The 27,768-nt window shown below is 43.5% G+C and overlaps 2 protein-coding genes across 12 annotated transcripts in view; both read right to left on the bottom strand.

The window, feature by feature from the left end:
• CTNNBIP1 (catenin beta interacting protein 1) overlaps nt 1-15,869 on the bottom strand; it is a 37,655-nt gene extending 21,786 nt beyond the window's left edge. Inside the window, exons 1-3 of one of the 5 annotated variants that reach the window (XM_054085976.1) lie at nt 15,666-15,868; nt 15,354-15,478; nt 10,857-10,936 (exon numbers count right to left, since the gene is read on the bottom strand). The gene's annotated coding sequence lies outside the window, so the exon portion shown is untranslated. Of the gene's footprint in view, nt 1-10,856; nt 10,937-15,353; nt 15,479-15,665 lie in introns of all 5 variants that reach the window. The other 4 variants (XM_054085979.1, XM_054085975.1, XM_054085978.1 and 1 more) reach the window with 4 other exon arrangements.
• A 949-nt stretch (nt 15,870-16,818) lies between these two features.
• LZIC (leucine zipper and CTNNBIP1 domain containing) overlaps nt 16,819-27,768 on the bottom strand; it is a 32,403-nt gene continuing 21,453 nt past the window's right edge. For 3 of the 7 annotated variants that reach the window (XM_054085921.1, XM_054085919.1, XM_054085920.1), the window contains 4 exons: nt 27,064-27,162; nt 26,294-26,389; nt 24,431-24,512; nt 18,972-22,587 (listed from right to left, as the gene is read on the bottom strand). In XM_054085921.1, the coding sequence (XP_053941896.1) occupies nt 22,529-22,587; nt 24,431-24,512; nt 26,294-26,389; nt 27,064-27,162 (336 nt within the window). In that variant the 3' untranslated portion in view covers nt 18,972-22,528. The other 4 variants (XR_008453245.1, XR_008453246.1, XM_054085922.1 and 1 more) reach the window with 4 other exon arrangements.

Raw genomic sequence — 27,768 nt, forward strand, 5'->3', positions numbered from 1 at the left:
CCCCTTCAGGTACTGGAAGGTCGCCCTAAGGTCTCCTTGGAGCCTTCTCTTCTCCAGGCTGAACAACCCCAACTCTCTCAGCCTGTCCTCATATGGAAGGTGCTCCAGCCCTCAGATCATCCTCGTAGCCTCCTCTGGACCCGTTCCAACAGCTCCATCTCCTTCTCATGCTGAGGATTCCAGAACTGGACACAATACTCCAGATGAGGTCTCCTGAGAGAGGAACAGAGGGGCAGAATCCCGTCCCTCCCTGCTGGCCACGCTGCTTTGGATGCAGCCCAGGACACGGTTGGTTTCTGGGCTGCGAGCGCACATTGCCGGCTCATGTTGAGCTTCTCATCACCCAGCACCCCAAGTCCCATTGTGTATTGAAAACAGGGATTGCCCCGACCAAGGTGTAGGACCATGCCCTTGGCCTTGCTGAACTTCAGGAGGTTTTCACAGCCCCTCTTCTCCAGCCTGTCCAGGTACCTCTGGATGGGAGACCAAATAAGGTCAGAGTTCTAGTTTTAGGTTCTACGACTTAGAGATTACACTGCTTTCCCAAACATCACTAGTTTAATGAGCTTTTAAGCTAAAAAGTAAGGCACAGTAATTGCAAAATAACATGTTTTGAAAGTATATGCCACTGAATCACAACAGCATAAGCAAACCGAATCAGCATCAGGATGCAACATGCCAAAGGCAGGACGCTGGCAGTTCCATTTCAGCTGATCAGCAAAGATAAAAACAGATTTTACACAACTTGTACATCATAAAAAGTTAGTATCGACAGTACTGATGAATCCTAGTGCTTATAGTTAAGTCCATAGGATTAATTTATTTACCTATTCCTGTCAGGTATCTTGTATTGCAATAAGAACCACTGCCTGAAAGGTAACGTTTCTATCGGTACTTTCAGCACAAACAGGGCAACAGAAGAACATGAACTGTCACGCACTGGACTGAAGGAATCCCCACAGTCTGGAGAAGAGAAGGCTCCAACGAGACCTCAGAGCGACCTTCCAGCACTGTAAGGCGCTACAAGAAAGCTGGGGAGGGGCAGATTTAGACGAGACACAAGGAGGAATTTCTTCACCATGAGAGTGGTGAGGCCCTGGCCCAGGTTGCCCAGGGAAGCTGTGGCTGCCCCATCCCTGGAGGTGTTCCAGGCCAGGTTGGATGGGGCTCGGGCAGCCTGAGCCAGTGGGAGGCGTCCAGGGGGTTAGAACTGGATGGGCTTTGAGGTTCCTTCCAACCCAAATTATTCTATGAACTCAACTGGAAAGCTGCTCATAGCCAGAGCTGCCCAGGAGCCCAGCGACACAGTAATCGATACCACTGGTCTAAGCGAAGAAATCCTGGGGTCTCAGCTGGTTTTCTGGTAATCACACCCTGAATGACTGGCACTGAAGGGAGAGATGCCAAAGGCTGATGAAACCATCCAGAATGCACTGTTCCATCCGGTCTGGAACTGGTCTCTCCAGGTAAGGGCGAGGCAGATGTGCAAAGCCAACAGGGAAGTTTGAGCTGCCAATACCTTATCTATTTTGCAGCTAAACACAATTCTCCTCTCCAGTGCCATTACTCAATTCCTTTCCCATGACAAAGACTAACCTATGCATTTCAACAGCTGTACTTTTAGTCCAAAATGATTAAATTCTTCGCTAAACTGTGTTAAAAAACTAAATCCTAGAGCTCGTCCTGCTGCACCCAACGTGCTGCAAATGGACATAATTGGGTCACCTAATTTTCCCTCGTTTGGCAGGCACAGGGAATGAAATCTGGTTCATTTATTTTTAATATGATTCACACGACAGAATAATAAATGAGAAAGATCTATATATTACAGCCAAACCTGCCAGCCCAGCTTTGCCAAAGCAATAAATTTGACTTGAAAAACATTCCGCCCGCTTTCCCAAGAAGCAAACAAGGCCGGTCAGCAAACAAATGGAAACGCTGTCCCGCTCTTGAGCCCCTCATTCCGCATGTGCCTGCAGAAGGGCTGGGTGAGGACCACAGGAATGCCTGCTGCTCTGCAAGGCCCAACATGTGCGCTGGGCAGAGTCAAGCACGCCTGACATCCCCGTTCCAATCCCTGCCTGCCGACCAAACCGATCTCTTTGGGTGCAGAATGAGCGCGTGCAGCCCCATCTCCTCGGCAAACGGAAGTGTAAATATCCCTTTCGCTCAAAATCTGGGAGACTGAAGCTGACTTTCTAGCAAGGCAGGTAAGTAAGAGATGAGAGCAAACTGGATGTGGTTTTGGAAGCAGAAGATGTAGCTATGTCTGCAACACAAAACAGTTGGGTTACTGTTGCCAGTGATTAATTACTTTTAACTTCTCCGGTAGTATTTAGAGATGCTTCCCTACCTCCCCACACTGTTATTTGTCCTGAAAAGCTTATAATGAAAGTAAAATAGAATCTTTCTCAAACCCAAACTAAAAGACCGTAGGGGCTTTCTTTTCAACAACACCAGACTGGATGGGCGTTGGGCAGCCTGAGCCAGTGGGAGGTGTCCCTGCCCATGGCAGAGGCGTTGGAACTGGATGATCTTTAAGGCCCCTTCCAACCCAAACTATTCTATGATTCAACAACTGACCTTGGACACAACAGTACAGTACGGAATGACAGAATATCACCTTAGCAGTTAGCCCACCCTTCCCCCCAACTACGTTTAGAACATCAGATTCATATCTTCACTTTAAATAAAAGTAGACAGGAGAAATTTGTACTCGGATCCAGTTTAATCCGCCTGTTTGACAAACAGATGGAAACACCTCCTAAGGAAACTCAAGCTCCTCGGCAAGAACTGTTTTGATGGGATGCTTTCAGTAGAGGAGGATTCCAACACACAGCAACTGAGAATTATAGATTTTTAACCCTATTTCCCTGACTTCTGCCTCTACTCTTCTGAATTCAAAACCTGGAAGGGCTCCTCTGCTCTACAACACCACAGAGGGGTTGATAATAAAGAACTTCTAAACTACTCTGACTCGCATCCCATCACCCCCTTTTTAAAAAGAGGAAAAGCCAAAAGAATTTCACATCCCTAGAGATAAAGAAAAAAAAGGCATACTAAAAGATGCTATGTTTGTAAATTTTGCATAAGGCAAACTACTTAAGCATCCCATTTAATTTTAAAGACATGCTTGTTTAATGCAATGGGAAACCAATGTGAGCTTTTGCTCCTTCGAATTAAGCATTCCCTCCAGCCCTACAGTCTGAAGTTCCTAATATACATGTTTTACTGGTAAGGGAAAAAAATAAAGCAAAACTGAGGAATTTGTAAAGGCCAAATTAATAAAAAAAAAAGAGGCAGCAAGCTGTCAGTAAATGTAATATTTTACCTATTTGGTCTTAATAATTTAGGGTAGTCACAGCAGCCATCTGACAAGCTCTTTCAAATGGAAGTCACGGTTGACTACCTCTTTAATATCTTGTATCACTTCCAGTTAGAGCCCAAAGAAATCCAACAGCAGTTACTTCAGCTACAATTTATCTTTTTTCCTTCTTGAACCTGGCTGGTTCTGTTCAAGGCAGCTGAAAACCATCAATTAACAGGATTATAAAAGCTCAGATGAGGAGTTACGGTGAATAAAACCAACCGCTGTAGGTTTCCTTTGCGCTACACAAATTGAGTTAACAGCCAGCAAGAAACGGCCCCTTTAACTCTACGATATTATTAGCCGAGGTTAAGCTATTAGCCCCCACTGCCACACCGCTGAGCCCTTCCGCGCTTAAAACACGGTCACACTGGGAAGCTTCCGAGCGCAAAGGGATGCTGCACCTTTCAGCCTTGTTAATTTTCAAATGACATTTTACAGTGAGCAGCTAGAGACCTACAAACCTTCCAAGCTGCAGCCTGAAACCTGAAGTCAGGAATCAGAGCCTGCAAAACCCTGCTGCAGATTTCCCTCTAATTCAGTCTGACTCACGACCTTCAGTCTCAGGCAGCAGGAAACTGGATTAATTCTCATCTCAGGAGGGATACAGCAATGAAGAATTCATAACAGCTACCTATTTATAGGTGAGAGAAAGAGCTGAAATATTCAATATGGGTTTTTTCCCCTCGTTTCTGTGTTCAGTATTAACTTTTTTTGACTTCAGAATCTGAACCCCAGTGTCAGAGTTTGGTCAATTTATAGCTGGAGCCCCTGTGTGGGTTTGCATCTCTGAAATGTTGAAGTTTTAACAAAACAGCATAGCCCTCCCTCCTAAAGAGGGACAGCAAACAGCCCAAATCACAGCCAGTTAGACATGAAAAAAATCCATCAAAACACAGAGTTGGGTTTTTTCCAGTGCTGGATCACCTTTCAGAGTTTCAAAAAGGACTTCAGAAGCAATAATGTAGTGCATTTAATAAAGGCTTCCTAATGAACTAAATCAGCTCTTACATCAATGCTCAAGGTATCAGTAAAAAGAAAGATATCCTACCATTATAATCACCGTTTTTATGAAATTAATGCTTGCCTCCTGACCTTCAAGGCACACAGAAATCAAGACTGTTGCTATGAACAGCAAAAATAATCTTTCAAAGAGAAGACATCTATCGCGTCTCGTACAGTTAAAAGAGGCAGCACCAGGTTTCTAGGTAGTGCACGTCAGTCAACTTGAAGCCTCTGAAATTAGATGTAGTAACAGCAACAAAACCTTAAAGAAGGGCTTTCGTTTCACAAATACATTCACATTTCAAAGACGAATTTGTCAAAAATCCTTTCAAAAGTGACAACACTCGGCTACAGCAATTACACACAAATTCTATCCCCGTCAAAGAAACAATTCTAATCAATGCTATACTTGACTCAAGAGGTCTCCAACGGCGGGAGTGATGAGCGCTGCTCTCGTCCCAGTCATCAGCATCTTTCAGAGGCTCCCGCACCTCTTCCCCTATTTATAATGAAGCTACAAATCTAGATGGGAAATTAGGCACTAATGACAGCCAGCCAATGATTTTAAATACCAGGTAGCCCACACTAAAGAATTACTGCTATAAAAGAAGCGTTACCCATCCGTCATCAAAACAAAACTGTACAGCAATGCTTTCTATGGATCAGTTTGTAAATATTCTCTATTCAGAAATGGAGAATGACCTTCCCAGCACATACACAGAAACCTGAGAAGTCTTTTGTTGTTCTGAAGAAGTTCGCTTTATTTTCATAGGTTGATTTTCATAGAATCATTAAGGTTGGAAAAGACCAATCTAATATCATCCAATCCAACCATCAGCCCAACATCACAATGTCTACTAAACCACATCCCAAAGTGCTATCCCTACACTTCTTATGAACATCTCCAGGGATGGAGACTGCACCACTGCCCTGGGCAGCCGGTTCCAGAGCTTCATCACTCTATCAGTAAAGAAATTTTTCCTAATATCCTATCTAAACTCCTCTGGTGCAACTTGAGGCCATTTTAACTTGAATCATAAACCAGTGAAAAAATAGAGCACCAATAACAGGTAAACAGTTTATCAAAAGCTCAAGAATCAATTATTTTCCATGTATCTACTCCATTTTACACGGCAGGCATTACACACATTGTACAAATATGTACCCAAATAACACCTCCACCTAAGGAAGGATCATATATTTGAACTATTAATTATTGACGGCAATGACAGAGCCTCCTGCAGCACATCTACGCTATGATCATTGCAGAACTGAACCAAAGCCAATACACAAACATGCAAAACAAAGATCGAGACCATTAATTGTGGTCACTTCCTTTTCTTGTCCTGTCCATCAGCTTTATGACCCAAGTCACGTTTTCAAAGAAGCTCTGTAAGAAGTGCTAACAGTGGACTCCCAACTCTTTGAAGACTTAATAGATCATTAGCATTAAAACTGTGTTTTACTGAAGATTGCCATTTATATTACAGAAACTAAACTCAACAGGTTAAAAACCAGCAATATATGGGACATCGACATCCTACACTCACGAAGCGAGAACATTGATAAGGAATTATTTGCCTATAGAAGCAAGAAATTGGTTCAGTCTTCATAACCAACCTAAAACAAGTCTACACTATGGCATAGGAAGTCAAAACTGATGCAATATGTGTATTTACCGAAGGCGCACAATGTTTTTTCTGACTTCTGCAGTAATTCTAAAGTGGCTTGAAATGGAATGGGAAACAAATAGGCATCAATCAGCCCATGATAAGGATTATCAGCAGTGCTAATGGAGCAGCACTTCAGTATTTGGTATGTTTCCAACCAAACAGTGTCATTAATATGGTATTTGTAACCAGATTTTTGAAATTAAACTGTTTCTTAACTTGGATTATGTCGAGAGCAAAAATGTGATGTTTCCATCAACTTTAACAACAAGGCAAGTTGGCAAATCCTAACTTATCACAGAACAGAAGGAAATCAGAACAGGCAAAACTCCCCTAAGTATCTGTAAGCAGTTATGATAACATTTAATTTCCATTTACACGCATGCAAAAAAAGCCCCCAAAAACCAGAAGTACCATATTTGGAGTCAAATTGCCTGTGGTCTCCTGACCAACTTCTCAGTGGCTTGGGCACACCACATGGTTATTTTTAACCAGGAACGGCAGCCAGCGTGAGTTATGCTTACTGGAAGGATTTCTCTCGACTATTCAGCTCTCCAAAGCACCACTCTGTTCACTGGCACTCATCGACATGGTATCTTTCGACAGATGCCTGGCATATTAGAGATAGCTTTCAATTTAAAACGTGACCTGTGCTGCCCTGTAATTTATGCTGACATCTGACCATCATTAACACCAGATCATAGTCATTTTACACTGAATATACCTACAGATCTTTTACAGTAGAGATTATGGCTAACTAGAGTTTTTTTAAGCAATTAAAACATGAGCTGTTATTAGCTTGGTGACTAGTTAGCATCTGAATATTTTGCAATACTATATCGAGTACAGCGTTAGTGAAGTGTCTTAGATTAATAGTTCTTGACTACCAACATTGCCTCACCATTGGACCACAACATGAAATATTGGTCTGTTGATTATATATCAATAATATTTGCTGTAAAATGTGATAAATGCACCTCTTATGACACCTACTTCTTGCCTCTTTAGAAGCAAAAAATGAAAATAAACAAGAAAAAAAATCTTCTGTATTGCTTTCCCCAAAGAAGTGGCTTCAGTTTTAATCAATGTACAGTTAAAAGTTTTAAACTGATATCAATATTATTTGATAACACGGGCAAGAGACCCCTGCTCTTACAATCTTGATAAAATAATACTCCTTGAGACCCTTCCTCAATAGTGTTTCATCAACTGGTCTAAAGAGCTGGTTTAATTCCATGGGCAGAGGTACGCTGGCTCCTCTCTTCTCTGAAAGACTTATTAAAAACAAAGAGCACAAGGACAGGGTTTTGGTTATCTTCTTAAGGTCATCAAACAAGACCATACTGCAAAGATATCTGATGGAGACAGGAGGAAGGAAAAAAAATCCTGCCAGCTTTAAGAGAGGACTCTTAAGCTTCATGACTTGAAAATCTATTCCTAATTACAAACCGATTTTACCACAGACATTTTGCTTTCTATAAACTTCGGTAAAGTGGGATCACAAGGAAGGAAATCTTGCCTTCAAGAGAGTTCCTATTTCTCAGGAAAAGGGATGCAATTTCCTTCCTTCCCAAGCACCATTTTGAATGTCACCTGAATTCTATTAGCCCTGAACTGTGAAATCAAGAGCAAACTTAGGAATAGAAATACTTACTAAAAATCATAAAGGTATGAGGTCATTAGTGCTCAGCAGAAATCTCTCTTTAGCACCGCTAATACCCACATATGGGCTGGAAGGAAGGAAGGAAACTACAGGGGTTTAAGGGTTGTTCTGAAGTCCAACTCAGTGCTGGGGCTGACTGATTTCCGAGTACAATGAAAAAAGGAAGAATGGTAATCAAAAGAGAGGATGCACACGTGTTAAAGGCAACCATGCTCAGCTGCATGGAAAACTGTAGGTCAGAGAATAGTTTGTGTAGGAAGGGACCTCAAAGCCCATCCAGTTCCAACTCCCTGCCGTGGGCAGGGACACCTCCCACTGGATCAGGGACTCAAAGCCTCACCCAACCTGGCCTGGAACCCCTCCAGGGATGGGGCAGCCACAGCTTCCCTGGGCAACCTGGGCCAGGGCCTCACCACTCTCACAGCGAAGAAATTCCTCCTTACGTCCAGTCTACATCTGCCCCTCTCCAGTTTATAGCCATGATGGAATTGTCTGGCGAGTTAGATTCATTCAAAGATCAACACTAAAAGTGATTGCTTTAAGACCTCCTATATCTAAAATTCAGAGCACTTAAAGGATAAGCGGCAATCGCTCCCCTAAGAACGAGGGCATTGTGCAGATGCAACAATACATATTTTAATTAATCTCTAGTATCAAAATATAAGCCAGAGATTATTAACAATGCTTAAGACAAGGCTGATCCTTCTACAACCCAAAACTACTGCAAGATTCCAGACCACTTCCCAACATATCCGTGAGCACGACTGTGTGCAACACCCACCAATTTAAGGCAGAATTGGGAGAATTAGTGAAGCTGCAGACATTTTCCTGCCAAACCATTAGTGGAGTCATAGCACATCTGTATTGTATTCAACGAAAGGAAGGAACCTATAGCAGTTATGTCAAAAATAGCAGCTACCAAGAAAAGAACAATGAAATGGATGTATTAAAAACAAGGTGCCAAAGCTGGTTTTCCGCACATGTGTTATTACACATACAGAGTTTTATTTCAGGTGTAAACCACATTATTAAAAGCTGGTGAACTAAGAATGATGACAGTGAGGCATTAGGAAAACTGTTGCAAACAGGTTTATGTTTGCAGGTCAAGGGAGGGGATTCTGCCTCTCTCTTCCTCTCTTGTGAGACCTCATCGGGAGGATTGTGCTCAGTTCTGGAATCCTCAACATGAGAAGGAGATGGAGCTGTTGGAATGGGTCCAGAGAAGGCCACAAGGATAATCCAAGGGCTGGAGCACCTCCCATACGAGGACAGGCTGAGAGAGTTGGGTTTGTTCAGCCTGGAGAAGAGAAGGCTCCGAGGAGACCTTAGAGCGACCTTCCAGTACCTGAAGGGGCTGCAGGAAAACTGGAGAGGGGCTGTTGACAAAGGCTTGTGGGGATAGGACTGGGGGCAATGGGTATAAACTGGAGAGGGGCAGATTTAGACTGGACATTAGGAAGAATTTCTTCACCATGAGAGTGGTGAGGCCCTGGCCCAGGTTGCCCAGGGAAGCTGTGGCTGCCCCATCCCTGGAGGTGTTCCAGGCCAGGTTGGATGGGCCTTGGGCAGCCTGAGCCAGTGGGAGGTGTCCCTGCCCATGGCAGGAGGCTGGAGCTGGATGAGCTTTAAGGTTCCTTCCAACCCAAACTCTTCTATGATTCTATGTGAACTGTAACATGTTTATTTTGCTGAGGCCTCTGTAGTTGCTGACCAAGTTTTCAGCGATATAAGTCCTGTTTAAGAAAAACCTTATGTTTCTGACCTCTGAAGTTAAGCAAAACCTTTCATGAATTCCACGTAAACCAGTGAGTATTATTTGGCATCTACAGACATTCCTGGAAAAAAAAAGGCAGCTACACAGATGTGAATGCTCCTACTTTTCTCAATTTGGCCTCAACTCTTAAAGCTAATAACATTAAGTACGTTATTGCTGATCGGTTTTGCATAAACATTAAGTTTCTGTGTTTATCTTGAAGTCTGATATTGCCTCCCCCAACCAACTCAGAGAGCTGCCAGAACACAATGAAATATTCAGTTTTCCTTACAAGATTCAGCACACTAATACGAGTTAGGAACCTCTATTAAAATTCCATGAGTAGGGCAACAGGCAGCAGAGCTCACCGGAGCTGCACTATCCCCTTCTCACATCTACAAACACCTTCCATTTATATTTTACCTTAAACTGTCTCAGTATTTCACGTGGCTTCTTCACGGAACCCCTGCTGTAAAAATGTAGGTCACATTTCCTTTCAGCACACAGGGGCGTGTATCCACCAACACTTATTTAAAGCTCAATGAAATTAATTAAAAGCTCCTCACTGACTTCAATGCTCATTGAATCAAGACCTGGATGAGTTCAGGAGGCGAAACAATTACACTTTAATTAAACATCTTCACCTTGTTGTGAAGCAGTCAACTCATTTGAAAGAAGGATGAACTGAGTCAGAAAGTTTCAGAGCTTGGTCGTGGCTATAAACAGAGCCGATTACTTAAGTTGCTTCCAGATTTGTTAGTTACCCTTATAACAGAGAAAATGGACATTCCGAAACATCAACTAAATACTTGGTGTATGTATCTGCAAGAAGGAGAACAGAACACTCTGAGGCATGATCTTTAAGGTCCCTTCCAACCCAAACTATTCTATGATTCTAAGTGCAATGGTTGTACAAATCTACTGCCTCCATCTCTGTTCCCCAACCTGTAGCTAAATTAGTTCATCTCAGGACTTCCAATAATGTCAGAAATTGAATATTTTGGGTTTTTTTCATGGCAGTTTATCTCCAGGTGAGATTTTCTGGCTGCGCAGTTTGTTTAAAAAACATCATTAACAATTACAATATATATCTATACTACTTTTTCAAAAGAAACGGCCTTGGCAGATTGTATATTCTGTAAAACCTTGAAAATACTTACTGAAAAGCAAAAAGTATGATTACAGTTCCCAAATTCAAAGACATTTAAATCAGACGAAGCCCTGTAACCTTCTGCCAAATCACCAGTACTGACCAGAAACAAGAATTTAACTGCCCTCATTTTTCTGAGCATTTGTCACACGGTTCCTCGACATTGAGTCTGAAAATAAATCCCACAGTCAGAGGAGTGTTCTCGTTATTTAATTATCAACGTTTTTCTGATCTTTGGTTTCTCTCACCTATTAACACGCCGTAGTTTGGCTCATTCTGGGCTAGCTGCTTCCTCACACCAACTGAAGCTCACGGACAGGCCACGGCTCTTGAAATGGAAAAAGAACTGTCAGTCTCAGAGATACAAGAGCATCAGCATCAACAAACAAGGTGGTAGGCGTTTTTTTCTTCCCCTAAACGAAATCAAGGTTTTTGGTAAAGAGTTTTTAGTACATTTAAAATCTATTTATGTACCATTTCTCCCAGGTATCTCAAAGCAAAACCAACGTTTCTTAGGACGGGGGGTAGGGATAAAATGTTTTCATTCCAATAACTGACAGATTTTGTGTACATCAGCATCAAAACAAACACCTTCTGGGACTATTCACATACCTGTATACCTGCAATAAATTTCCTGGAATTAAATTAACGGATGCTACTACTTTTCCAGCAAACCAGAACTCTCAAACTGAAGAAAACCCAACTCCCTCTCTAGTTTCTGTGATGCAGAGCTATTTTAAAAGACATTTTAAAGGTATTATGAATATGAAGAATGTACAGTTCCTGCTTATACGGTTTAACATAGGAGGCAAAGCAATTAAAAGTACTTACATACTCATACTTCCAAAGAGAAACTTATGAGTGATTTCTATTGGAAAAACATACAGGACTAAGTGCTTTTTTAGAACTACTCAACACTGTGATTCTTGGACATCTTTCTTATTACAACTCAAGGTAGACTTCTCGCTGAATATCTCACTTCCAGAAATATACCAGCTTTATCATTCCAACTATTAACATATCTGGGAAAAACAGGAAAAGGCATTTACTCTGACTATCTGCAAACTGAATTATAACCACCTTCTACCTGTAGCATTTATGCCAACTCCCGGAATAGAAATATTTGGCATATAAATTCAGATTACAATTTTTCCAATTAAAAACACAAACATGAGGTTCAATTGCTTCTGCATCACAGCACTGCTGTAACTGCTGCTACTCTCCCGGCTGTATTGCTGCAGGAAATCCAATCCAATGACAGCTTGCAATACAAAGAAATACAGTTTTGCATCCACGCATATAGGAATATTTATGGAGACACCCAATCCTTTCTGGGAAGCAACTCAGCGGGAAGTTCCTCCAAGCACATTCAACAGCAGCCTCCAAAAGCCTCTCGCTTCTCTGTACGCACAGCACTTGGGTGCATTTTTGATGTTTAAAACTAGGTCAGATGCACAGGAGGGCTGCTTTGTAGTCAAGAGCAAACTTAGGAATAGAAATACTTACTAAAAATCATAAATGTTTCTGTCGGTTACAGATGACAAACGTTCTGGAGAGGAGAAAACTCACATTAAGCTAATAGCAATGGATTGATTTCACACAAGTTGTTTTCCAGGCAAAGCATCGACCTTTACCATTAGTAGCACCGTATCGAATGAATTCAGGCGTTGGCTTTCTTTGCCCGTCTGCAACTGCAGGATGACTTTTAGTTTTCAGCAGCAGATGTATGTCTCAGACAGTCTTTGTGCCACTAAATTTAGGTTTTGTTTCAGTTCGTTTAGGGGGTTTTTCTTTAGAAAAATCACACAAATCGTTTTGGAAACTTCTCTCTCCTTTTATAAAGTTAAGTCCACTGAAACCCGGGCTGGGGAAGGAAATGGCAGAGTATGGGACAGAGTAGAAATGGATACAACTACAGACTTCATCAGATCAAGATTCAGGACTCGCTTTCCATGCAGCCCTAATACTGAATGCTTTTATGTTCTCTATCTAGTGAAATGCATATTAAATTCTCATTAAGGCGACAGACAGAAGCATCGATTCCCACCTTGAGCCCAGAGCCCTCTTTCCCCACAGCTGCTGCAGCACACAGAGCTCCCCAACTGCAACAGGAACTGAGGGGTGAACATCCAGCAGGGACTAAACACAACTCCTGGCAGCCTGGGTGATTATTTTCCTGGTGAAGATTCCAGTATCTCCCCAAGAGAATCCTGAAGGCACTTTATGGCCTATATAACTTTTCATAACTTCTGTTGATGAACTAACAGAACCACTGCTTTGGAGTGATTTGTGGTAAGCCCAAACGCTTCAGCCAAGCCATTACCAGTTCACTCGCTCAAAACAGCTTTTGCCCTTCCCGTTGTTCCATCCTACCCACTTCCATGTAGATTTACACTGTTACAATGGACCACATCGACTAAGGGAGTGTGTAGGTCTCACCGATAATTCTAAATTATACTAAAGGAACTGCCAATTTCTACCCAAACACCAAAAAGCTAATGGCAAAGTAAAGCAACTCCAACTCCAGAATCAGAATAGTTTGGGTTGGAAGGGACCTCAAAGCCCATCCAGTTCCAACTCCTTGCCAGGGGCAGGGACACCTCCCACTGGATCAGGGGCTCAAAGCCTCATCCAACCTGGCCTTGAACACCTCAAGGGATGGGGCAGCCATCATTTCTCTGGGAAACCTGTGCCAGTGTCTCACCACTCTCATTGGGAAGAAATTGCTTGTTCTGTCTAAGTCTAAATCTGCCCCTCTCCAGTTTATACTCATTGCCCCTAAAATATACCTTAAGAATACCTGCCACCCTTTTCCATCTGAATCCATTTGTCAAGGCAAAGAGCAGCTTTTACATTGATGAGAAAATAAGCCTGCATTTAAAAGTGGCAGCATAAAGCCCTGTGTGCTCCCTCGCCAGGAATTCCCATCCTTTCAAAATCAACCCCCTACAGTACATAGTTTAACCTCACTTTTCACTATTTACAGTGTTTAGCCTTCAGCAAGCTATTCCACACCATACCAGAGCTCCAAAAATACCAAAAGCAAAGGAGCTGACAGCTTGCAAGCTCAGTGGCCAACAAAAACTAAACATAAAATTTTGATTCTGAAAATGTAATTTAAAATCATGTTCTTAAAATACTCCAAATATGTGCCTTTTGCTATATGGGAGCCAACTCCGACTGGAAGACGGAACAGGCAGACCTGCATCCAATATTTGTTGTACTATGGAGAATTCGGTGTAGTTTTTTGAAGCCCCTGCATCTGCAGAACGTCTTGCTCTCATCTCACAGAGCATCAAAGCTGATTTTGTCCAATGTGCCAAGACGAGGAACAGTCAAAGAGATGATACACAACAGAGCAAAACATTCTCATCTCAAGCAGAAAGCAAACACAGGTCTGACAGACAAAAGTGTCCTGACGAGGCACAGCCGGATGATGGATCATCCCTCCTCAGCTTTCTGGAGTGCCAGTGTATTCTGATTCGGAATATAATGCTGCTCCTCTCTAGTGTCCAAGAGACACAGAGCTCCTGCATGCCAATACACACGATCTTCATACAATACTGAAAGGCAGATCTGACAGCCAAATGTGCCCTGATGAGGCGCAGCCGAATGTTGGCTCAACTTTCCTCTGCTTTACGGAGCAACAGGGTGTTCTGATTCAGAACACCGAGTCATAGAACGGATTGCGTTGGAAAGGACCTTAAGGACCATCCCGTTCCATCCCCCTGCCATGGGCACGGACACCTCCCACTGGATCAGGGGCTCAAAGCCGCATCCAACCTGGCCTTGAACACCTCCAGGGATGGGGCAGCCATCATTTCTCTGGGAAACCTGGGCCAGGGCCTCACCAACCTCATTGTGAGAGCATGACGCTGTTTCTCTCTCACAACCAGGAAATACAGAACTGTTGTGTGCCAATACATACAATCTTTATGCTAAACTTACAGAGAGCAGCTTTGGATGCCCTGGAAGCCCCATTCCGAGGCAGGACTCACCTCCACAGAATCACAGAATCACCAGGTTGGAAAGGACCCACTGGATCATCGAGTCCAACCATTCCTAACACTCCCTTAAACCATGTCCCTAAGCACTTCATCCACCCGTTCCTTAAACACCTCCAGGGAAGGCGACTCGACCCCCTCCCTGGGCAGCTGTTCCAGTGCCCCATGACTCTTTCTGTGAAGAATTTTTTTCTGATATCCAACCTGAACCTCCCCTGGCGGAGCTTCAGGCCATTCCCTCTTGTCCTGTCCTCTGTCACTTGGGAGAAGAGCTCAGCTCCCTCCTCTCCACAACTTCCTTTCAGGTAGTTGTAGAGAGTAATAAGGTCTCCCCTCAGCCTCCTCTTCTCCAGGCTAAACACCCCCAGCTCTCTCAGCCTCTCCTCGTAAGACTTGTTCTCCAGCCCCTTCACCAGCTTCGTTGCTCTTCTCTGACACTCCAGGTGGACCCTCGATGCCCTGCAAGGCTAGTTTTGAGGCAGGACAAGGACTTGCCTCCAGGTTGATCCTGGATGCCCTGAAAGCCCTATTTTGAGGCAGGGCAGGACTCACCTCCAGGTGGATCCTCAAAGCGGGGCTTTGAGGTCAGAACCCACCCTGGATGCTGGGGAAGCCCAGTTTTGAGGCAGGGCAGGACTCACCTCCAGGTGGACCCTGGATGCCCAGCTTTGAGGCAGGACTTGCCTCCAGGCGCATCCTGGATGCTCTGAAAACTCAATTCTGAGGCAAGGCAAGACCTACCTCCAGGTGCAGCCTGGAATCCCCGTTTCGAAGCAGGACTCGCCTCCAGGCGGCCCCTGGATGCCTCGGAAGCCCCGTCTGAGGCAGCGCAGGACTCGCCTCCCGCTGGATACCGGTGCCCAGCCCTGCCGAGGACGCTGTTCACAGGGAGGGCCCGAGTTCCCGGGGTTGCCCCGCACCCTCCCCGCCCCGGGGGCTCCGCCTGAGGTCAGGGACGAAGCCAGAGCACGGCAGGCGGCGGGGCCGGGGCCTGGCAGGGCCCAGGGGGCGCCTCGGTGGGGGCCCGGACGCACAAAAGGGCCCCGCGCTCACCTGCGGTCCTGCGGCACGGGGGAGTCGAGCGGAGCTGCCGCCTCCTCCTCCTCCGTCGTGAGTCACGGCGGCGGCCCAGGGCGGGCGGGAAGGAGGGAGGCGCCTGGGCGGCTCCGGGGGAGGGACCCGCGGCTCCCGGCGCCCAGGGCGGCAGCGGCCCCGCGGGCACCGCCGAGCGCCGGCCGGCAGGAAGGGGCGGGGCCTGTGGAAGGGGGCGGGGGCTAGAGGAAGGGGCGGGGCTAACACCACACCGGCTGGTCTCCGTCTGCTGAGCGGGGGGCAAAGTGGGGCGGGGTCAGAGCAGAGAGGGGGCGGGGCCAGACCAGGGAAGGGGGTGGGGCCGAAATGGGTGGTGAGTGGTGGGGCGCCGGGAAGAAGGGGCGGGGTCAGAGCGGAGGAGGGGGCGTGGTCTAAGAGAAAGAGGCGTGGTAAAATAGGAGACTAGATGATGCCCGTGTGGTGAGTGGGCGAGGTCAGATGGGGCGTGGTCATGAAAGGGGCGTGGCCAAATCGCGAAGGAGGGCGTCGGGACAAGGAGTGGGCGTGGTTCAGTGGAAAGGGCGGGGCTAGCGCAGAAAGGGGCGGGGTTAACGCGGAGAATGGGTGGTGAACCTGTGCTGGGCCAGAGCGGAAAAGGGGAGGGATTAGAGTGAAGAATGGGTGGAGTCAGGGGAAAGGGCGTGGCCAAGGCGGGGAAGGGGAAAGGGAAAGGGGGGGTGGCCAAAGGGGAGAATAGGCGGTGACACTGCGCTGTGTGGGCGTGGCCTGTGCGGGGCGCTGTCAGCGCGAGGCCACGCCCACCGCGCCCCGCGGGAGCCCCCGGGTCCCTGCGCCCGCCCCTGGTACCTTAAAGCCCATCCAGTTCCAACCCCTCTGCCATGGGCAGGGACACCTCCCACTGGCTCAGGAGCTCCAAGGCCCATCCAACCTGGCCTGGAACACCTCCAGGGATGGGGCAGCCACAGCTTCCCTGGGCAACCGGGGCTAGGGCCTCCTCATCCTTTTAGTGGAGAAATTCCACCCGCCCCCCCGGTTGTATTGGAAACAACAAGTAGGCAAGTACAGAACTCCTGAAGAGTAAAACGCTTTGTGTACTCAATGTTAGTCAAACGCATCTGTTTTCTACTCGGTATTTAACTTAATTGCATAAAAATAGTCACAGTAATGAAATAGGTGGCACTTCCTTAACAGCTTGCTACTTAATGACATCAAAGCCCACTGGCACTGAAATCCATACCCTGCTGCCAGTTAATGAAGGTCTTCAGATGAAAGCCTAAGCAAAGAGCAAAGCCAAGCTGCTGACAGGAACAGGAATGGTGCAAATACGCTGAGATCCGAGATCACTAGCAAATACCCACAGCACAGCAGGCAGTAATGATGATTAATTATTTAAGAAAAGAACATAAGAGCTCCGTCAGAAGCTGAAAAACATACGCAGAAGCATTGCTCTGGGATCCTCCAGTTGGATTACTGTTAATTAGCACCGTACATGAGTCTGAGGGAAAGATCTAAAAGCATCTTACGCTGGTTGCAGCACATAATTAAGCCATCATTTGCATCTCTGCACTAGGATGAATTTTCTTACTGATAACATCGTGGGCAAAACACCATTTTATGACAGAGTATTGTTTAGCTCACCTAATTTAACTGGCTGGCTGTACAGCAGTGCAATGCAATCTTATAGAGCATCATTATTACATCCTGCATTTATTTAGGGAAGGTTTTAGCACAGAGAAAGATACCGCAAGGCTTCCTTTACCCTTGGAGAATTTGCGATGTATTTTCTTAACACACCGTCTCTAAATCAGCTTCTGCCCCAGCGCAGTTTGTTCCCATCACGCTTTCTGAGATGTTTAGCTGTCAAGGAAGATGATGTCTTGCCATTATAGCAGTCACTTTTATCATCATAAGACATGATAGATGCTCGAGAGACCTCTTAAATCCTAGAGCCGCAACAGATTTAGTAGCATATTGTTCATGTCTTATGGGAATGCACAGCCCTCCAGAAAGTAAACAGAAGATACAAGCGCACTGCACCTGATCAAATCTATCATCTCACCAATTGTTACTCCACTTGCCCCAACCATAAAATAGAGATAATACAGGTTATCATCAGCCAGGGAACGTTAGGAAGTTTAATTATCTAGAAGTTAAGTCTTTCTAGTATTTTTACAAGTATTGTATAAAGACTGAATATTATTTTATAAGAATCTAACAGATTAAATGGATTTTTCTTCTCAATAGCTTCTGATCTCCTCTGCTTAACGAGGCTGCTCTTCGTTCTAGAAACAGAAACTTCATGAAACCTTCTCATGAACTGATAAAAATTCTCTCATTTCACTCTGTCCCTCTCCAATTCTTTCCTAATTGGCTCCAAAATTAATTTAGGATTCCTTCACAGTACAGCTGCTTCCACACTCCAAGTCCCTCCGTACTCGTTGGCGTCTCCCTCTCATTAAGGGCTTCCAGCAGCATCTGCACACACAAGCCCTGCTTTACTATCCGTCTCATTTAACCACATGCAACAACAATGACAACTGTTTCTTCTGAAGATGTGTACGGTACTCAATGAGGGAATTGTTTTTAGTTAGGAAACTTTTGTCTCTTAGTAATCTTTTATATTGCAGACTTAGCCTGACACTTCCAATCTATCAAAATAGTGCTCTGACAAAGAAACAATGCAGCGTTTCCTGAAAATTAAATGCAGTTCAAATCAGCTCTTTGCATACTTGGGACACTACAATAAATGATGCAAGGTCACAACAAGTCAACTCCTGGGTAGCGAAGCAGACAGAACTGAAACAAGAGCTGACTTCCCAAACAGAAAAGATTTCTCCCAAACTCAGTGAGGATAATTTAAACATTATGGAAACGAGAAACTAAAAGATGCCTGCAGGCTGACTTTTATTGCTTGACAATGTAAAAACTCTATTTGTCCTTCTACAGGAAGGGAATGGCCATACTGGGAACGAAACCAAGGGTTCTATTTTCATTTGCCTGCCATTTCGCCACTAATGACACAGCCTTCCGTGCCTGGTCAGGAGGGTATCATTAGTATAGAGTTCTCTATCGAAATGAATTTGATTGTAACAGGCAAGGTAACACGACAAACCAAAGGATCTCTTAAGAAATCTTGTATTTTTCCTGTTCAGACAAAGATAGCTTGCTATTTTCCCATTGAAGATCAAAGAAGGGAAATAATCCAAGGATACAAAGACAGAAGAAAGAGACGGAGCATTTGAAGCTTCAATTTTCTCTCTAACAGCTTTTCTTTCAGGTCAGTACAATCACTAGATTCCCCTATAGAGAAAGAACATTAAAAAAGGGAGGTTATATCTGGCCAAAAAGAACTTTGGGCAACTTTGCTGATGGGCTTAAAGCTACTGTTCTTTACAATTCTTATTTCAGAAGTAAAATGATAAACAAAAAACAAAGCACTTTTAATCTTCAAAGCCATCTATGATCAATAACAACTTCACAGCACTTGATATTCAAGTATTATAACTCGTATTTCACTCCAGGAGAGAAAGATGGGGAGAGAAAAAGTGATCTGCCTGGGTCTCACACTGAACCGAGGGTGGAACGCAAACATCACAAGCTTGAATGTTAAATGACAAAATCATGCTTTCATTGAAGAGTTGTTTTTTTGTTATCAGTCTTTATTTGAGCAAAGGGTCCTACTAGATCAGGTTGCTCCAAGCCCCCTCCAACCTGGCCTTGAACACATCCAGGAATGTGTCAGCCACAACTTCCCTGGGCAACCTGTGCCAGTGCCTCGCCACCCTCATAGTGAATAATAACAATCATAATCATCATCCTTGATCTCAATCACATCCTTGTCCATCTAAATGACATGGGATCTTTCCAACAGCAGAAGGAACATAATATTAAAAAGGTATTTAGTCCAGGATCAATTTAAGAGGATGTTTAACCGACCAGAGTACAAAAAACTTTTTAAAACCCCCGAAATATTTACAAATCAATAAAAAATGTTTCTTCTGGAAACATACATCTCTCAAACTACAAGGAAAAAGAGTTGCCGAGAGATTTCATTCACTCACAAATGCTGCAGAGAGGTTGGGGATGTGAGAAGGGGGAGAAGAGTTACTTAGCACCAGTAATGAGCAGAAAGAAAAAGAAGGCAATGACAGCCCCGAGGGACTGTTTTGTTTCCAATAATTTTAGACTGTTTAATAGTGCCTTTTATTAAGCTGCTCTCAGCTATAAAGCTGCAATCAGCCTTTGTCAGAGAACATAATAGTGCCCCAGACAGGAAACAGTTCTGATATAATGGACAAAAGACTCCATCTAAATAAAAGCTTCTTAAAAAAAGAGAAAGGAGAAAAAAAGTTCCATCTGTGTAAGACAAATTATGTTGTTTGTATGCTTTTGTTTCTAAAACACTAGGTTTCAAAAAGATGACTATTAAAGCAAAACATGGTCTAAACCACACGTTTTCTGGTTTACTCTACTCCAGCCTTAGTTTACAATTAGATGAACTTGCTTATTTATAGGGTATTTAAGCCCTATAAGTGCAATCTAAATCATGACTGATCATATTGATTTTCTATTTATATTCCATGCTAACCACTTAGTCTCTAAGCGACTACTACACGACACTGAGATTAACGTCGCAATAGGCTACCTAAATGTAAGACTATTTCCACTCCACTCACTCAAATTAAAAGCAGTTCTCACAGAAGCTCAAGTTTAGCTAGAAAAGCCTAAGATACTTCTACAACAGCTAAAACACACACGTTCTACTCCATTAAACACAGGATTCCTCAAAGCAGTGGGTCACCTGCACTGCTGACAAACAGTTCCAGCTCCACTGTTGCCAAAACCAGCCCGGCCCCCACGAACTGCAACTGAATCTACCCAACCTTTGGGGTTAAAAGTGGGTTTAAAGCCACTACTAATTCTAAAATAATTCAGTATCATCCTTTTAGTACACAGAATCAGAGAATAGTTTGGGTCAGAAGGGACCTTAAAGCTCATCCAGTCATGAGCAGGGATACTTCTCACTGGCTCAGGCTCCCCAAGGCCCATCCAACCTGGCCTTGAACATCTCCAGGGATGGGGCAGCCACAACTCCTCATGGGCAACCTCTTCCAGGGCCTCACCACTCTCATAGTGAAGAAATTCCTCCTTCTATCCAGTCTAAATGTGCCCCTCTCCAGTTCATACCCATTGCCCCAAGTCCTATCACCACAAGCCTTTGTAAACAGTCCCTCCCCAGCTTTCTTGGAGCCCCTTCAAGTACTGGAAGGTCGCTACGTATATTTCTTCACTTTTATAATTCAAAGCACTAAAATGACGGAAAGAAGATCACTTTTTTTCCTAGAAACTCTTCACATCCTTCCAGCATTATCACCATCCTTTCCTTTAGAGCAACAGGCTTACTGTGATGGCAGCTACCACATTTTACAAGAAGCAATACAGTTAACACCCTTGTAAAACATATTGTTCAAAGGACCCAAAACTGTCTAGTATTTGAACTCTTTTTCCCAAGAAATAGAGGAAAATTACTTTTTTTTTTTTGCCTGAAGTTACATTGCTTTTTTGCATTTAGAAACTTGTTTTCTAGCTCGTGGTAAAACAAGAAAAGGAACAGGTGTGAAATTCAGTTAAGAAATGTTGGGTTTTTCTGTGGTTGCCAATATCATTAGATCAGTGCCTGAATATATACTGAGGGTAGAGCACATCCGAAACACACATTTCTCAAGCTGAAAAAATTCTTAGTGAAATATAGGCTTCCAATCCACTCAGACAAAATGCTAACAAGGACTGAATTATTGTGTGGAGCAACCAGTACTTTAAGAACAAGATCCCTAATATTGATACGACACAAAACATTTTATCAGGAATTTAAACTTGCATCTAGAGTTCTAGTTCTTCCACACTCAGAGCTAAAAATTCAACACCAGGAGATTTGAAATCTTCCTACACCCTGAGAATATTCAGGATTGTAACTTCTCTGTGGAGACACAGACCAGCACCACCCTCTGATAAACAAATTGAGCCACAGATGCACCAATCATGGAATGAGAGCTTTTTGCCCTCATTTTTAAACTTATTTCTACTTGCAAACTATTCTATGCTATGCCAGAAATCCTGGGAAATAACAGTAGCATGTAGTTAGACATCCAGAGCTAAAGTAAGAGGTCATGGAAAGGGCTTCTTATTGCTATTTCCTAGCAATCGCCTGTCATTTCAATACATGAAGTTAAATTACTCCAGAAGGCTCCCTACAGGGCTTCCATTGTTTGTCAGTCAAGGTTAGGACACAATGGCACTCATTCATGTGCGCAGCGAACACAGTCTCATTTTGGTTCTTCTGCAAACAATTTGTAGAAAGATGGCATTTCAAATAAAGCTTCGATGCATGCCCACTACAAACCTGGGAGGGAATCCAGGCAAATATTAAGACAATTTGAGAGCAAGGTGAACAATCACCCCCAAACCCACTCACTCTTTGGGCCTACTCCTGAAAAAGATCTGCCTGCTACAACCACATGCAAAAAGCTTATGTTTTAATAGTTAAGAGAAATACACAATCAGAAAAATTCAAAGTCACCGATGCTTTCCAAAGACAGTCATACCGTGCCTTAGTTTTTAGAGTACCAGTTAGTGCCGAGCCTCAGAGTTTGTATTCCTGAGGGGTTCAGATACCAAGGTCCCAAAGTGCACTTAAGGCTGTTTTGCTTCGTATCTTCTGGTTAAGAACCCAAGAAGTTTAAGGTTTGGATTTTCTGTTTTGCTTTGCTTTTTTGCAACATGTTAAAAAGACAAAAAAACAAATGCCATATGACAGAAGTCCAATGCTGCCGATAACCGGAGAGACACAAGCCTCACGCACCTCTTCATTGTTTTGCCTTTTCTACTTCGAAACTTGCTAAAGCAAAGACTTTGTCTCCTGACCCTAGGAGAGAAAAAAATATTTCCAGTAAGTAGTAGCAGAAATTTTAAGTTTTCTTATATACAATGTAAATTGAGCAAAATATTTGAGATCAAAAGAAATCAACATGTTGAAAACTAGAACAATTGAGCTAATTTAAAAAAAAATAAAGGATATGTACAGGGTTGGCAGCCCTGAAATCAGCCAAGCTGTACTGGGTCTGGCTGGGATTGTAAAACCATAGAATAGTTTGGATTGGAAGGGACCTTAAAGCCTATCCAGTTCCAACCCCACTGCCATGGGCAGGGACACCTCCCACTGGCTCAGGCTGCCCAAGGCCCATCCAACCTGGCCTGGAACACCTCCAGGGGTGGGGCAGCCACAACTTCCCTGGGCAACCTGGGCCAGGGCCTCACCACTCCCATTGTGAAGAAATTCCTCCCCATGTCCAGTCTAAACCTGCCCCTCTCCAGTTTATACCCATTGCCCCCAGTCCTATCCCCACAAGCCTTTGTAAACAGCCCCTCTCCGGCTTTCCTGTAGCCCCTTCAGGGACTGGAAGGTCGCTCTAAGGTCTCCTTGGAGCCTTCTCTTCTCCAGGCTGAACAACCCCAACTCTCTCAGCCTGTCCTCATGAGGTGCTCCAGCCCTCGGATCATCTTTGTAGCCTCCTCTGGACCCGTTGCAACAGTCACCTTTCCTCACAGCAGCTCCCACAGTGCTTTGTGTTTGTAGCTAGGATGGTGTTGGTAACACACTGGTGGTTTGGCTCCTACAGAGCAGCACTGGCACAGCATTGAGGCTGTCCCGCCCCCAAATGCTTGGGGTGGGCAGGAGGTTGGGAGAGGACAGAGCCAGGCCAGCTGCCCAGACTGAGTACAGTCCATCCCATGACACCACACACAGCAAGAAAAGCCAGGACAAAGAAGTAGGAGGTGTATTTGTTATAAAGGCATTTGTCTTCCAAAGGAACTGCTACACATGCTGTGTCCCTATTTCTGAGAAAGTGGTTGGCCATCACCTGCCAATGGGATGCAGAGAATCAATCTCTTTGTTTTACTTTGCATCTCTGAACAGCCTTTGCTTTTCTTTATTAAACTGCTCGACCCACAAGTTGTTAATTTTATTCTCTCCCCCTGTTCTGCTGAGGACAGGGAATGCAAGAGCGGTTTGGTAGGCATGTGCTGGCCAGCCAAGGTCAATCCACCCCGCAGAGAGAGCTTCTAACAAAGTACCCTTCTGAACCAAAGCGTTCTCACCTCGCTTACGCTTTCAGGAAGAGGAGTACTGAAAGGTAGGTCACAATCAGATTATTTGAAGCCTGACCTAGTCTGGCACATTCCTACCATTTGCAGTTCTTTCATCACAGTCGTAACTAATGCTAGAATGAACCGTTATGCTTATTTAATGCATGTTATAACTGAACTTTTGGTCTTGTCAATATGATCAGAGTTATGACAGTCATGGCAAGAGCGCTTTAAAGCTGTATTTTGACAATGTGCTAATAATTGCTGAATTCTCTGCATCAAGCAGAGGAAAAGGCTCTCCTGAAGAGAGTAATTAGTGCAAAAAGATCTGTGTTTAACTGTGGAGTGGTACCTCTGCTGGAGAGAGACCATTCAAGCATTACAGGCAATACTTGGCATTTTATGGACATTTAGTGCTGGATTTATTTCCAGCGTTACGTTTTCCTCATGGACAGCGTATCAGAGTTTTACTGTTAATAAAACAGAAAAATGTACATCAAAATGTAACGCCATGAACTTTCTATTCAAATTTTTTCTTTCATAGGGGAAATCACAGGTATTTCTATTCATCAGTGCTCAATGAGGCAAAGACATCAGAAGTTATGAGAACAAAAACTTACCCAGGTCAGTAGAAACTTTCTCAAACTGGCTCAGGGCTGTGCCAGCATTTGCTGACAAGAAGAGCTCATCATCTGGAGTGAGCTACATCAAAAAGAGGCCATAACTGTGAACTCGGTACATTAACTACGCGTGTTCCCACCACCACATCATCTACACGGGCGTACATGAACTACAATAGGTTACAATGACTGTCAATTTGCAGCTTTTAAGTGGCAGAGTTATCTAACATATTAAAAGCCAAAGCTAAAATACAAGCTACTCCCCTTATCACTGTTTTTCTTCTCAGTGGAATCAGCCCGTCTGGGAAGGACAGAGTATGCAACCTCGGACACCTCTGCCAGCACCACTAGTTTCCAAGCTGACCTCCAATGATAATCTGTGATGAAAAGGTCACACTGTCCCTCTGTACCAAAATGATGCAAAGGATGTGAATTACTTCACCGTGTGGTCATTACAGTAACGAGCTCAGATCTAAGCTCACTTCATGTTATCAACTGAGCAACAATACACAATCACTACCAGCTTTGACCATATTAAGAGTCAATGATGTAGAAATGGTTCTCTTCCTTTAAAACAATATTTGCCTGCATACATTTTGCTTTATTTATGTGCTCTAATGCCTCGTGACAGATGCCTATAAAATATTTACAATAATGAAGTAGTAACCTACATTTGCAAGGTTCAGCTGGTTTAGGTTAAAACTTGCTCATGTAAGTAGCCTCAGGTATTTATCCTTATTAAAGGACGAGTGTGTCAAACCGTCCAGTGTGGATGTCAGTTTGCTTATTAAAAATATAAAAATCGAGTACAGGCATTCAGAATGATGTTGGAATGAGAGGGAAAAAATATTAGTTACCTGCCTTTGCTGTGCTTTGTAAGCAAGATTCTAACTACTTCGTGTTTTGCTGTATTGTGCAGAAAAATATGTAATAGTAATAGTTAGCATCGTTTCTCACATTCAGAACAGATGTGAAACTACTATTCTAGCAGCTCCCCTGTGAAGTAGGTTACGATCATGTTAAAGGATAAAGAGGCTCTGTCAAAGCGTGGCTGGTCTGAAGCGATTCAAGGAACTCACGCCAGGAGGATTAGACCTTTTCATGTATTCGGTTCACAATCTCAAGCAGCCTTTTAACCTATTTCCATAACTTTTTTCGCTCACAGTCAGGCAAAGAAAATATTCTGAGGGAAGGCATTTGCTAATATCATCTACTTGGAACTCAGCTCCGTTAAGCGCTGCACTTGATCTTTCCCTTTACATCCCTTCATGTTTAAGTACAGAGATACACAGCAACACGTTTTCTTCATACACCATCAACAAAACAAAAGCACAACTTCTCTTCCTCCCTCTGCTGGCACAAAACGGGGATTGTTTGGACACTGATGCACTCATTGGGGAAATAATCAGTTCATTATCCATCTCTTCAATTTATCTTGCACCAAGGCAGATATTATCGCCAATACAAAAGTAAATAAAGCTCAATGCACGGCAAAAGGCTTGGATAGTTCCTGCCAGGTGGACAGGTGATAGTTAGCCAGTAAATGACTTGTTTTGTAGCTTTTAGGAATGTCACCAACTTGTACCAGCTCATATGTGATTTATTCATACAACCCACCAAAGAAAGCATTTGGAAGTAGAAATAGTCTTATATAAACACACACTACTGTTTGATATATGTTCACTAGCGACTGCTTCAGAAAGCTAAGCATTAAAACCGGGGGGTATTTTTGTACTACAAAAGCTATATGTTATCATTTACTCATAAGCCAAAGTTGGAATTTCTTAGTTTAACGATTTCAAATTCCTTTTCAACACAGAGACCGAAATTTCTGTTCACCTAACTATTGTACCAACTCCTTACCTTCTCACCAAGTTTTCTGAGGGCAGTGAGGATTTCCAACTTCTGCTGTGTGTAGAGGTCTCGTCCCAACTTCCCGACCATTAAGTCTCGGTCCATCTGTATACCAAGAGGAAAGAAATCAAAATACATAAGCTTCCCATTAGTTGCAGTCAACACAACAGCATGAGGAACGTGCCAGCCTAAAACTCTCATGGGTGAGCACGGTACTCATGGAAGTAAGGGATCGAGCTGAACATAATTTACAATAACGGCTGTGAGGTTCTTCTGACCATTCTGCAAATACTCTGTGCACCTAAGCTTGGTGTTCTTGGTTGCTCCAAACTTGAATCTCTTTTAATCAAAGACTGCTATTAATTCAAAATTACAGATTCACATACCACTGGTACACACAGAGAACAGATTTAATTTCACTTTATCTGGATCTCAAGTTCAGTCTAGACCTCAAGTGCACTCTCTATCCCCTCAAAATCATTACAGATGCATATTCTTCCAATTTTCTATTTGCAATTATACTCTGTTCATTATCTGTTAATCACATTTTTGTTTTGAAGCAGCAAGATAGAAGATGACTCAAGAAATACATATTATTGTCCCAATTACCTCAATGAACATTTACAACTTAAGAAACTCTTTGAAAGAGAACTTCTCCATCTCTTTATGATGCTGTCACCAAAGTTTCTAATACACTCAGTGTTCTCCTTGTAGTCATCACAGCTTTAAATCAGTCTAGCTCAAATAAACAGTTTTTACAGGAAAAGAGAAACCTTTACCTCTGCCAGCCTCGTCCTCAATTGCCTCGGCTGTTTCTTTGCAAACATTCTAATTACTTCTGGAGTTTTAAATGCTTGGCTGATGGCTGCTTGTATTGCCTACAAGGAAAAGAGCAGGAATGGCCAGAAGCATTAGAAGTCACAAGCTATAGCTACATGACAAGATTAATGAAGGCTGGAAAGAAACATCAGTATCTTCAGCATCATTTGATAAAAAGATATATTTTTTTCCATAACCATCAAAGCGAGATGAAAAAACATATGATCTTTATGCAGGGCTTGACAGACCTACTGCATCACGCAGCTACCCTGAGAAAGAGCTGTGAAAGTTTTCATTACAGTCCAAGTCTTAATTTCTAGTAATTTCCAACATCTTCCTGATATTAGCACAACACAAGTGGATGTGCTATGCCCACACTGGTGATTACAGCTCTTCTAAGAGTAAGCCGAACGTAAATAATGAGGTAAATCTCCTACTGTTATTCAAAATCCTCTATAGAGTATCAAAACTATTATCATTACATCTCATCACAGTTATATTTGGACAAAACATGATCTCTCTGGAAACAAAACCCTACAATGTAGGGCTCCAAAGGAACAAAAACACACTCTAATTAAACATTTAGAAAGAGAGAAAATAGATCCAAAGCTTGAAGTCAGCATAAATTACGATCAATTCACTAGAAGAAGTGACACTGTCACTCC

This window comes from Cuculus canorus, chromosome 21 (genome assembly GCF_017976375.1).
Source record: "Cuculus canorus isolate bCucCan1 chromosome 21, bCucCan1.pri, whole genome shotgun sequence".
Taxonomy (NCBI): Eukaryota; Metazoa; Chordata; class Aves; order Cuculiformes; family Cuculidae; genus Cuculus; species Cuculus canorus.